Below are 12,046 nucleotides of genomic sequence, written 5' to 3'. Positions count from 1 at the left end.
CTAATTTATCGCCAAAAACTGGGAATGGCTATAATTTTGCTTCTAGTTAACTTAGAAAGGTGATCTAAGAGTCTAAGTCCATGTTTGTGATGTCCAGAAATGTATCTATTACCATGGTGCAGTCATGCAACCTTTCCTCATTAGCATAATTTGCATACATTTTGTAAAAATTAGGTCAAAATCTGGAAATGGCTATATATTATCGCTTTTAGTCAACATAGAAAGGTGATCTTAGAGTTAGGTTAGGGTTAGGGTTAGGTTTAGAGTTTAGGTTTAGGGTTAGGTGAGGGAAAATTTCTGAAGGAGACAGAATTTAATGCACAGGCCATCATTGCATCTCACTAAGACAGGTCTAGTCCCCCTCTTAGGCCTCAATCATATCCAATTAAAGGATCCAATTGTTGTTATGGGGAATAGGGACTCACTCACATGTCTATTGTGGTTTGATATATTGCGCAATCAGTTTATGGTTAGGGTTAGGGCTAACCCTAACCCTAACCCTAACCTAACCTATGGCCAAAGTAGCATTTTAACACCCTTCTGCTCATATGCGACAGACAGCACACAGTTTATGGGGTGAGGGGTGGAGGATGAAGCCAACAGCTGGTGCCAGATCCAGTTCATCCTCTGTAACTCCAGGTGGAGGAGCGAAACGAAAGCGCTGGAGGAGAGAGGTGAAGAAGAGGAAGAGCTCCATCCTGGCCAGACTCTCTCCGACACAAACCCTGCGACCTGCGAGAGAACAAGGAATAGCCTTCAGGTCATCTACATGCAAATTGATATTGAAAAGAAATGATACCTTGAGCTAGCTAACCTGCAGAAAAAGGCAGGAAGGCATCTTTCTTGACAATCTTCCCATCCTTGTCCAGGAAATGGGCAGGATTAAAGGTGTGGGGGCTCTCCCATTCAGTCTCATCATACATGACAGATGTCAAGAGAGGATACACTGTGGTCCCCTGCAGACAATGAAGACTGTAAGTCAAAAACGTCTTCTATATGGGGGAAATTAGTATTCTGCAATATCATTTCAAAATATGTTTTAAAGGGTTTATGTGTAATTTCTGGTCCAATGCTGAATTCTATCGTTCAGCCATGTCTTAACAACAAATCAAGGCCACTCCGCCTTCCTCAAGCACATGAATCCCCTCCCCTCCTTGTTATACATTTTTCTTGAACATGAAGATGGCTGTCTAGATGCGAAGCAACTCATGGACCTGTAAAGTAAATCACTCAGTGGCTACGTTTACATGCGCACAATAATGCGACTATTGCCAATACTGCGATTACGGGAATAGTCTGATTACGCCGTTTACTTGATTGCATAAACTGAACAACTCCCCGGAATAATCCCGTTTACATGACTGAAGTACTTATTTCGATTATGCAGAGAGGAAACGGGAGTAGGGCAGTCGTTGCTTCCCCAGGATGTCACTGTCCGTCTCTTGTATTCCTGCTGATTTGCACTGTAGAAACTTGGAAGCTGTGGAATAACCTACCAGCTTGGTGTGCACAAAAACACAGAAGTTTGTGTACCTATTTTGCAAGAGCCTGATGTCGGTTGTGCAATATTTAATCAAGGTACCTACATTGGTTGTGGTGAGCTTAATTGCGCAGTGCTTTGAAAATGCGCACCACGTAAGAGGCTGCAGATGGAACACACATAACTGTCCTGCCGCCTATGGATGGATATAGCAATTTCATCAACCAAAATATGTCCTACAAGCAGAGGTGGGGACTCGAGTCACATGACTTGGACTTTAGACTTGACTTGATACATGAAGAGAAGACTTGAGACTTGACTTGACTTGGGTTCTGGTGACTTGGGACTTGACTCTGACTTGTACTTTGATGACTTGAAAAGGTTTCTAAAGTCTTGACTTGAGATCTTGTGTTTGTGTAAATGACTTAGATTGAAAGTGATGAGATTTGTTCCAGCAGACGACTGAATTTAAATTCTGTTTCCTGAATTTGTATGGAATGATTGAATTTATTGAAGCTGAAACTGATTCTAGAAATCAAACTCATGATGCTCTTACCAAGTTTTTATCCTATTAAAACCATATTGTATTGAAAAGTCCTAGATATTTTTTTTTCTTTAAGATATTAAATTGATACTGGACTCTTGATTTGTTCTGACTTGCTGTTCTACATTTAGACTTGAGACTTGACATTAATGACGTGGACTTGACTTGGTAATCTACATTTAGACTTGGGACCTGACTTGAGACTTGTGCCTCAAGACTTGAGACTGACTTGGGACTCGAGCAAAGTTGACTTGGCCACACCTCTGCCTACAAGCTGCTGTGGATGACAGATATTGGTGAGAATAACCCCCTAATCTAGCCCAGCACAGACTACAATTACCTTTTACCTTCACATGGTGAACTGGACACATGCGCAAATTGGTCACAGTTCAAGAAATGCGACTAAGGTGTATACATGTCCTATTAATGCAATTAAGATTGGAGTACTCCACATATCTTACTGCGATTATGCTTACTTTGACTATGAGCATAATCGCATTGTCATAATCAGAGTATGGTGTTTACATGGGTTCTGCCTTACTGGCATTATTGCCTTAATTGCATTATTGGTGTGCATGTAAACGTAGCCAATGATGGTTAGCCTATCTGACCCCTAGTGGTTGTTAGGAGGCTTGGCAATGTCTACAGACAAAACACTGAACCAGGATCATTCACTCGCCTCCTCTCTGCAATACTGCTGAATTGTGTAGGCTGCTTCGCATCTATGTTACTGTGTGTCCTTGTATTCAATCTGACCTTCTTAATAAAGTAACCCTGAAAGGTGACATCTTGGCTGGTTTTGTGAGGAAGTGATAAAGGGGCAACGTTGGCCAGTCTCTGAGTCTCACGGATGACAGCATCAGTGTAGGGCAGGTTCTTCCTGTCCTCGACCCGAATCTGACGGCTTCCTATCACCCTGCTCAGCTCCTCCTGGACCTGGTCTGGGAGATGAAAGGTGAGAAAGTGACAAAGTTGTGAGCTAAAACATTTATTGTGGTGATCTTTGCCCCTTACTGACTCACTTAATTCAGATGGCATTTCAGTTCAAAAGTGATATACCGTATTTCCTCTAATAGTGGCCGGCAGTCAATTAAAAGCCGGGTCTCCGATAATGGCCGGGGGCGTGGTCGACACAAACAAATAAAGGCCGGCCCCAAATACAGGCCAGGGAAAAAAACAAAGGAAACAAGCGTGAATTCGCAATAGCTGCAACCACGTACACACACTGTGCGTCTATAGGTCACCAACCAACCGACCGATCAACAGAGCGAGCTATAGAGCTGCTGGTCGCAGCTAAAAACAACAGTGGATACCGGTAAACTCCTGGTGCCTGGCGGAAGTCTCTGGAGTGTGCCGTCGTCGATTACCGCAATTATCGGTAATGGATTCCAGTAACAAAAAAACGGCTACCTAACAAACCCCAACAGAAGCAGATCAGAAAACAAGGAGGCTTCATAGTAAAATATGAGCAAATATACTTATCAAACAGAGGGAATTAGAAATAAAGGCCTGTCTCTAATATAAGCCTGCTTCCAATAAAGGCCTGGTACCCTCTGTAGTTGAGGTAAATAAAGGCCCGGGCCAATATTAGAGGAAATACGGTAGTGCAAGCTATAAAACTGCATCATTAAACTTTAATTTTATTTTTTACCAGTGTTTATGTTTTTTTCATTATCTCTACATCTTTTACCTAGATGTGTATCTAGGCAAAAGATACACCTGTGATTATGTGTTCAGGTACATAAGCTGTGTACTGTATGTCTGCAGCTCCATACCCTGTACATTTGGATACTTGGCCATAAGCAGAAGTCCCCATCTCAGTGTAGCTCCTGTTGTATCAGTAGCAGCACCGAATAGATTGCTAACTGTTGTCAAAAGGTTTGTTTTGTGGTAGTGAGTGTTCATATTCCCAGATTCCTGCACATAAAAATGTATCAGTACAGTTATTAAATCTACACTCTGATGCAAAATGCAAATCCTGCTGAGAGATTTGAGGTGCTCTGTAGTTCAATGGGTAGAGAAAGCACGGCACCAAAAGTATGAATAAATATTGACCATACACTACATGACCACACACTACAAATATGAAGAATAAGTTCTTATGTCGTGTTTGGTGGGCAATTAATGCTTGCTTATTCTATAAGATAACCTGAATTGATTTGAAAGAAGAAAAATAGGGGGGTTAGGGTTATTTATATATTATATTTATTATTTGATTTTGAAACAATAAATTGTGTGATTCTGATAGATATGTTTCCATACCTCCAGACTCTGCTTGTGGACCAGAAAAGAGTCCACAAAGCCTCTGCACATCTGTGGATCAAGAGTCTCTTCTAAACCTCTGATCAACTTTGTCATTTGGTTCTTGTGGGCAGCATTAACATTCACGGTTTGTCTCCTGTCACCAAACCATTTGCCCAGCCATGGGAACATGTTGTACACCTGTTGACCAAGAAAATAAATTAAAATACATTAGTTGAAAAATGAAACTATCAGTGATGTTTTCTGCTACGATTATAACTGTTTATGTACTGTATTTAATTTTTCAGTCTAAACTCCAGAAAAATATGAAGTGGTACACTGTTAGAAGAGGGAGTATGGAGACAGCAGTTATTAGATTCTGAAACACCATAAGCAGTGCTATGTAGCCATTGAAACACTGGAATTGGTGTTATCAGTGTTTGGGAGCACTTTAAACACAATATTTTGGTTTTGAAACACAAACATGGTAAATCAATACTACAGTGAGGGTTTCGGAGCTATACCCAGTTTTAAGTGTTTCAATACACATGTATGAGTCTGTAGACACACAAAGAGTGTTTTGAAAGTTTGTCAGTCAGTTTATACGAGACCTTCTTCAAATAGCACCATTTTATTTTACATAAGATAGGTTTGACCAGCGATCCAAATTTTTCAGTTTCAATTACCAATGAAATTTCCAATCTGGATTTTTTTGGCCATATAAATTTGTCAAATTTTCGCTTACATTCTTGAAGAGTTTAATTTGTAGATGGAGAACAAGGCCTTCTAACCCATTGTATATCACATGGGCCTGTTTTACTGTATTGTTTTCAAATATTACTAATGTCAACAAAACTGTTACAGACATAAAATACAGTAAATACAATTACATAATGCACTTGCCTGCCAAATCAATGTGTCAATCGCTGTCAGTCAATTAAAGAGACAGCAGTATACACCCATTCCTATTTTTTCATTTTTGGCGCAGGGGCTACCCATTTGTTTAGGATTTAAGTTGGTATTGAGGTATCTATGTTTAACTATAGATAACTCAACCATTGTAAATAGTTTACTTTTTCAACTAAGCATATAAACATTTACTGTTTGTTGCTGGTCTGTGTGCCTAGTGGCCAATCATTTTTTATTTTTAACTGTTGAATGAAAGCAGTTGTATAGCTTTTCTGTTGTCTTTCAGAGTATCACCAATATATGGAAGCCCATTTCCGCCAGTGTGATGAAAAAAGAAAAAAAGCGGTCCTGTAAGTCACTATAATGAGAAACTTTCTCAAAATAATGCCTTAGTATCTCAAAATAACGAGTTAGTATCTCAAAATAATGAGAAACTTTCTCAAAATAATGACTTAGTATCTCAAAATGAGAAACTTTCTCAAAATAAAAAAAAACATACAGAAAAAAACAGTAATTTAAAACAAATTTCCTGCATTTCTACACCACCTAACCTCTTGGATTAAGTCAAGAAACAGCAACCCTGTATAACCAAAAATGTAAAATTATGTCATATTATTAGATTTCAGCATTGAGGTACTTACATTCATGATTTTGCATAGGCATACTAACCTAAAAAACCTGTTATTGGGAATCGTGAGAAAGTTTCAGAGCGACAGAGACACAGAGCGTCCCCGTAACCATAGTAACCCACTTTCACTCCTGCCTGCGTGCGCACGGCGTGAGAGGAGAGGGAGAGACGCAGAAGAGCCGCTGACTGAGATTACTCTGAGCAGCATGCATGGGAATAAATTACAATGTAATACATTTGTGGATATTTCTCACTATTCAGATGGTCTGAATAACTCGCTGCTGCACGGTGCTGCTCTGTCTTTTTGGCTGGACCGCAACAGCGGGGCCAGCCCTACAAATGTGAATGTCTGTCACTGACTGAGTGACTGACTGACTGAGTGATCAAGTTACACCATTGGTCGGCCGTGGCACGTGGCACATCATAGGATCACAGAGCCAGAAATTTAAGTTAAGTTTTCTCCGCCATCTTGTTTCTCCGCTGAGATCGGGAGCCTGTTTCTCCCACACAGTAAGCAGGCTGACCAATATCATGCATGTAAGCTGAAGCTAAAGTAGAATCTATACAATTATATCATATCACCGTTTATTTCCATGCATATGCGCAAGCTCAGTCCACCTGACAGCCCTCTGTTCTGTCGGCGGAGAGAGAGACACAAACAAGCATGGAGGTTTCATCACACCGAGGGCTTATTGCCGACCTTCCCCAAGTTTCTCAGGGCCACGGTTCCGGCCAGTGCCAATAGCTGGGCGCTGATTTGTTCCCGGTGATCCGGCCGAGATTTTGGCAGGGGTCCCGACGACGATGCGCCCCCAGTGTTCTAGTACCCGATGGGTACTCAAAGGATCAATGCGGGCCGTGGGCGCAGTGGAGACGACAGCGGCGGAGAGAGGAGACGGGACACGCTGGAACGGAGATCAGTGTGGATGTATGGACTATTATTCTGTATTAGCAGTCTACAGCGGAGTTAGTTACACCATTGGTTGGCCGTGGCACGTGGCACACTCATACACGGTCCAGCCATATACTAGGTTTTGACCTAGTCTCGTTTCGCGTCGCGACGTTATCAGCTATGAATTTGTTTTTCACTGCGTGAGAAAATGGACTTGTGGCATGAGAGCGTGTGAAAAATGTCAATTGCGTGAGTCTCTCGGTCAATGTGTGAGAGTTGGCAGCCCTGTGAACTCGCTTGACATTATTATGTATGAAACTGCCAATCAGATTTATTTACTTATTAATTGAAGGTGCCGGAACGCCGTTCCGGATCGTTGCGGCCCACTTTAACCCCTGCCGCTATTGAAAGAAGCTACAATGGTTAGGTAACAGATCAAAGACCGAATATGTAACGTTAGATTCGACAGAGGCACTTGTTGCTGCAACTTTAGCAGAGCTCTCTCTGTTGTGTGTGACGCTAGCTTCTGGGTAGCAGTGTAAACACGGAGGGATGGAGAGATTGCGAGTTCTCGTTGATCTCATCTAGTGGCGCATGTACGCGCCTTCGAGCTCGTGCACCCTAACGTGAATGCGGCTTTGAGCTCAGCGGCTACAGTGAAGATTTTGGCTAAAAAAAAGGGTGTAAATGAAACACTGTACCTGTACTGAGGGAGAGCCCGTAAGTCGAATCTTCTCATTAGCGTGATTAATCATAGTTGTGAACTCTGGGTTATCATATTCAAATCTGCTGCCATAGATAATGGAGCAGATAATATTGGACACTGCATGGTTCACTGATTCGGTAGTATCAAAAGCTTTACCTGCAAAGAGAAAAAGACAACAAAAACAAAGACAAGAAGAGAAGTTTTTTTGTCTTCAAATGTGCAGTTTTGTCAATTATGAATTCGGTTAAAATATGAGGCTTACCTTTGTATTTCTCAAACACTTCAATGAGGTTGTGACTTTCCTCAATGATTTTCTCCTCACTTGCCATCTTGCCCATGCCAAAGTCTCTCATCTTAGTCAAGGCAAACCGCCTCATCTCTTTCCATGAATCCCCATTAGCAAATAAAATGCCTAAATTAAAGTATTTGTTTAATATTGGTTTTCAATTGAGAAATGTATTATATGTAAATACTATAAATATTCACTGAAACCTGTAGATTGAGAAAATGTTTAACTGAATGTGACACAGAAAGTCAAATCTTTTTTCTTTCCTTACCATGCCCTTCACTGATGTCATGGAATATTGGGGTTATCTCTCTTTCTCCAAACTCTTCAGCACGGTTGACCAGAGCCTCCTTGACTGTCTTGTGTCCTGACAGGATCACCACTTTCTTTGGTCCAAAATAGAATGTGAACACTGATCCGTATTTCTTGGAAAGCTAAGACCAGAGGCACATTGTAATGATTTAGTAGAAATGTATTTATTTAGTAGGATAGGCCCCTTGAGGTGTTGCATCTCATTTTTGAGGGGGTCCTACAATACACAAGAGTTGCACATCAATGTCCAGTCAACAATTCCGGTGGTGTAAGCATAAACAATAAATAAAAAGAGTCCTATAAAAAGAAAAAAAGAACAGAAAGGCAACATCAAAGTCAAAACAACATTGAACAAGTGCAGGACCATGGTATAAAAAAGTATACAATAGCTACATTAAAAGCATGAGCAAATAATTTCCAGATGCAAAAATAAAGCAGTTTTAAATAAACCAAAAGAGGTAATAGATCATAAATGAGAAGGTAAATTATTCCAATTACTCAAGCAGCTGTATAATGCTTCTCTCGTGCTTCTTGTACTGGCTCTGCGCGTGGCTTGATATTCCGTTTGGCTCTGTGCGAGCTTTATGATTGGCTTTGCGTGACCATTAGACCAGCACTGCGCAAAGTGTGAGCTCTCATTCCATCAGGCAAGATTTCTCGTTTCACGCTTAAGGTCTTCATCCTACTCTCCGCGATAAAATAGCCTACTTTCAATAGCCGCAACTTTTACTTTTGGTATTTTTAGGTAATGGTCTGAATAGTCTGACTAACATGACTGCATGTTATGCTGTGTAGATGACTGTGTCACTTTGGTCTTGGAGTCGGTTCCAGAGTCAGTTTCATGTCAATTAGTCTAATTAATTCATAATGAATAAAGTCCCATGCATCTTGAACATTTGGAATTAACTGAAACCTTTCCCAATTGTAACTGTCTCAGAGACATGTTTCATTGAGATGTTTATTTTATGTTTCATAAATTAACGATTATTTGAGTTCATACAGTGATTAAAAAATGATTAAAAATGTAATATAAATAAGATTTTAAAAGGGTAACATTGATTAAAAAAAAACTAAAATATACCACCTTAAAATAATGTTTGGTTAAAAATTTAGTGCGCTTTATGTAAGGTTTATTTTAATGTAGAGTGTAACGGGTCACATGACCAGAGTTTAGTTAAGGGCATGACCGTGGCATTATGGGTCAGAACCAACAGGAAAGACATACGGCCCCAAAATAAGCCTATTCTGCACGTGGTCCAAGAGGCACACACAGTAATATTTGTGTATAATGTTTGTTGATGTGCCTTTACATGGACAATGTGATACGTTTTCAGTAATTTTATTTGATTTCAGCACATTTCTGTATACAGTCCCAACGTGTTTGGGACTGTATACCAACGGACACTAGCTTGAGAGACTTTAAAATGACTGAGAGATGTATATTTTGAACCTTTTATGTCTTTTATTTTCTTGTAGTTTTCAAGGTGTCTGCTGACGAAAGAGAGAGAGAGACAAAATAAATCTTCAGAAGACATCTGTATGATGCGTGGCCATTATTTCATTGGACCAGTGAAGCTACACCAATGAATAGAAATAATGTAATTTATAAACATACATTAATGTCTAATTCAATCGGGAGAACCGGGAAGATTCCCGGTGGGCTGCTCGCTTTATGGGCTGGTGGCCACGGCACTTTGAGCCGCCTACTTCATAAATGAGAGAGAGAGAGAGAGAGAGAGAGAGAGAGAGAGATGCCCCCACCCCTCACGAACGGAGCGTCAGATGAGCCGATCAGACAGCAGTATTGTGGAGAAAAACGGAACAAAATGGAAAGGAATCCTTCCAAAAAGGTGGGGCAAAAAAATGACATCCTTCTTCATGCTGAATAGAATAGAGTAGAATAGAATACAACTTGTGTAACGTTTTGTGGGGAATGTCCTCCCATGTGGGTAATATTAATGTAAGGAATATGGGTCTTTTCACATAGTGGCACTGATTATGAAGAGTTATCAGTTTTCATAAGGTGGCACAAAACATGACACAAAACAAATGTTCCTACAATGTCTAAAAATCAGTCTCCTATCAGTCTCATAAAGTTAACTATCAATTGGAAAAATCAACTAACAATTGAATAATTATTGAAATTTCAATATTAATAGTTAATCTAAATTCAAATACAATATTATAACTTCACAACACTACATTAACAAGTCTTGCTGTATTCATGTATGCGTCAATGGGGTGGGGATGGTGGAATATTCGCAGGCTGGATGTCCAGGGCCATTTTCTTGTCCCAGTCCGTCCCTGCTTCACACACACACACACACACACACTACTACTGACATGCCCCCCTGTCCCCAAGGGTACTAAAGGTGCACTAAAAGAGATTGTTTTCTTTACAAAAGGGTACTGTGGAATAACAGGGTTGCAGAGAATAGTGCCAGGCATATTTATTGTTAAGGGTTCTTTTCTTTTGTTCTTTTCTCTAACAAAGCTGATGGAGACAAATGCTATTTCATCCATTACCTGTAAGACTTTAGCTTTAACTTTATATATATAGTATTTATACATGTTGACTATGATTAAAACAAATAAGATAATCAAAAGTGCTAGGACTGCCAAGTTTTCATTGATTAATGTCATTTTTTATTACATGAATTAATATTCAAATAGCATTATTTATAGCATATATATGTATGTATATATATATATATATATATATATATACACATATATGTATAAATATCCTTACTAAACTTAAAATAAATATTTTTTTTTACTAGTGAACAATTAAATAATACTTAACTAATGTTAAATAATGATTAATTTGAGGTCTAGAAGTGGGCAGAGGCAGTCATTGACCACCCAAATTTTAGCTCTGCCCACCCAGTGGTTGGTTGTGTTCTGCGCATTTTGAATCCAGCAATCGTCAATTTAATTTGTTTACATGAATACAAAACATTACGCATTTAATCATGTATGCTATAGAGTAATTACATTAAAATCCTTGTACAGTCCTTATGTACCTTGTAGAGTGTGTGGTGGGGTCTTTTGAGATCCAACTGCAACAGGTTACCAAGCAGGGGAAGAGGCTTGGGTCCTGGAGGCTCCTTCCCCTTTTCCTGGGAGCTGAACCTGGAGGAGAAGAGGTAGAGGACCAGAAGTAACACAGCAGCCTCCAACAGGGAGACTGAACTGGAGGACTGGAGAAGAAGGTCCATTATGCCCATCACTGGAAACAATCTGTATCCATATGCCAGTGAACTGATAAAATAATGACCTGCCTGTTCCCTTAGCTGCGTGTAACCTTTTGGTAAATACACATAGTATAAGGTACAGCCCAAAGGAAGGGAGTAACACATAAAGAAAGTTGTCTGTAAACATTTGTTTTACACATTTTTCCTTTCTCTTTGTTGATACTGGGGGAACTTTCCCATGGAATTTTTTGATCTTCAAAAAACTGTTCCATGCTTTTAGGGCTCTAACATACTGTGTACACACACACACACACACACACACACACCTCACATAGACACACACACAGACGCACACTGGGAAGTAGACCTGTGAATATACTGAACAAAAATATAAACGCAACACTTTTGCTTTTGTTCCCATTTTTCATGAGTTGAAATAAAATATCTAAGACTTTTTCTATGCACACAAAAGGCTTATTTCTCTCAAATTCGACACTCTGCCCAGTGCTTCGAGAGCGGCGCCCTCCCTGGACTGTCACTCCTCATCTGGCCGTGGGGGACAGGCTGCCCAGTCTCCATCCCCAGTGACCCCAATCTCGGAACCTATCGTCTATTGGTCTGACAATGATTAGACTCTGGGGGCGACGGCCAATATTTCGGGGTTTCCGGGGTAGCCAGCGGACACCCGGCCAAGACTTCCTCTTCCGTGCGCCGGTCATTGCTTACAGTCCGATCAGCAACTTGAGATGTGAGAGTCAAACGTTTCTCCACACAATACACAAACATCGATACTTTTTGTAGGTGTTTTAGGTCCAGATGACATTTCGGCTAATCTCTATAAACTGTAGCGT

The 12,046-nt window shown here is 40.3% G+C and overlaps 1 protein-coding gene across 1 annotated transcript; it reads right to left on the bottom strand.

Annotated features, from left to right (window-relative positions):
• Positions 1-544: 544 nt before the first annotated feature.
• Positions 545-11,234, bottom strand: LOC139660091 (cytochrome P450 2K1-like). The gene is made up of 9 exons (XM_071538138.1): positions 11,025-11,234; positions 7,958-8,120; positions 7,663-7,812; positions 7,396-7,556; positions 4,287-4,466; positions 3,800-3,941; positions 2,781-2,965; positions 815-956; positions 545-732 (listed from the first exon to the last, which is right to left on the bottom strand). The coding sequence occupies exons 1-9, from the start codon at positions 11,226-11,228 to the stop codon at positions 545-547; spliced, it is 1,515 nt and encodes a 504-aa protein (XP_071394239.1). The 5' UTR covers positions 11,229-11,234.
• Positions 11,235-12,046: the final 812 nt, after the last annotated feature.

This window comes from Centroberyx affinis, unplaced genomic scaffold (assembly GCF_046629955.1).
Source record: "Centroberyx affinis isolate AG114_WGS23_722 - 3 ecotype Tasmania unplaced genomic scaffold, CSIRO-AGI_Caff_v1 ptg003210l_1, whole genome shotgun sequence".
Taxonomy (NCBI): domain Eukaryota; kingdom Metazoa; phylum Chordata; class Actinopteri; order Beryciformes; family Berycidae; genus Centroberyx; species Centroberyx affinis.
This window is presented reverse-complemented; position numbering and strand designations above follow the sequence as displayed.

Coding starts and splice junctions, on each gene's coding strand:
- LOC139660091 (XM_071538138.1), bottom strand. CDS start 11,228: ATGGGCATAATGGACCTTCTTCTCCAGTCCTCCAGTTCAGTCTCCCTG. Junction 7,813..7,957: donor TGACATCAGTGAAGGGCATG/GTAAGGAAAGAA, acceptor ACTTTAATTTAG/GCATTTTATTTGCTAATGGG. Junction 2,966..3,799: donor CAAGTATCCAAATGTACAGG/GTATGGAGCTGC, acceptor TTCATCTCCCAG/ACCAGGTCCAGGAGGAGCTG.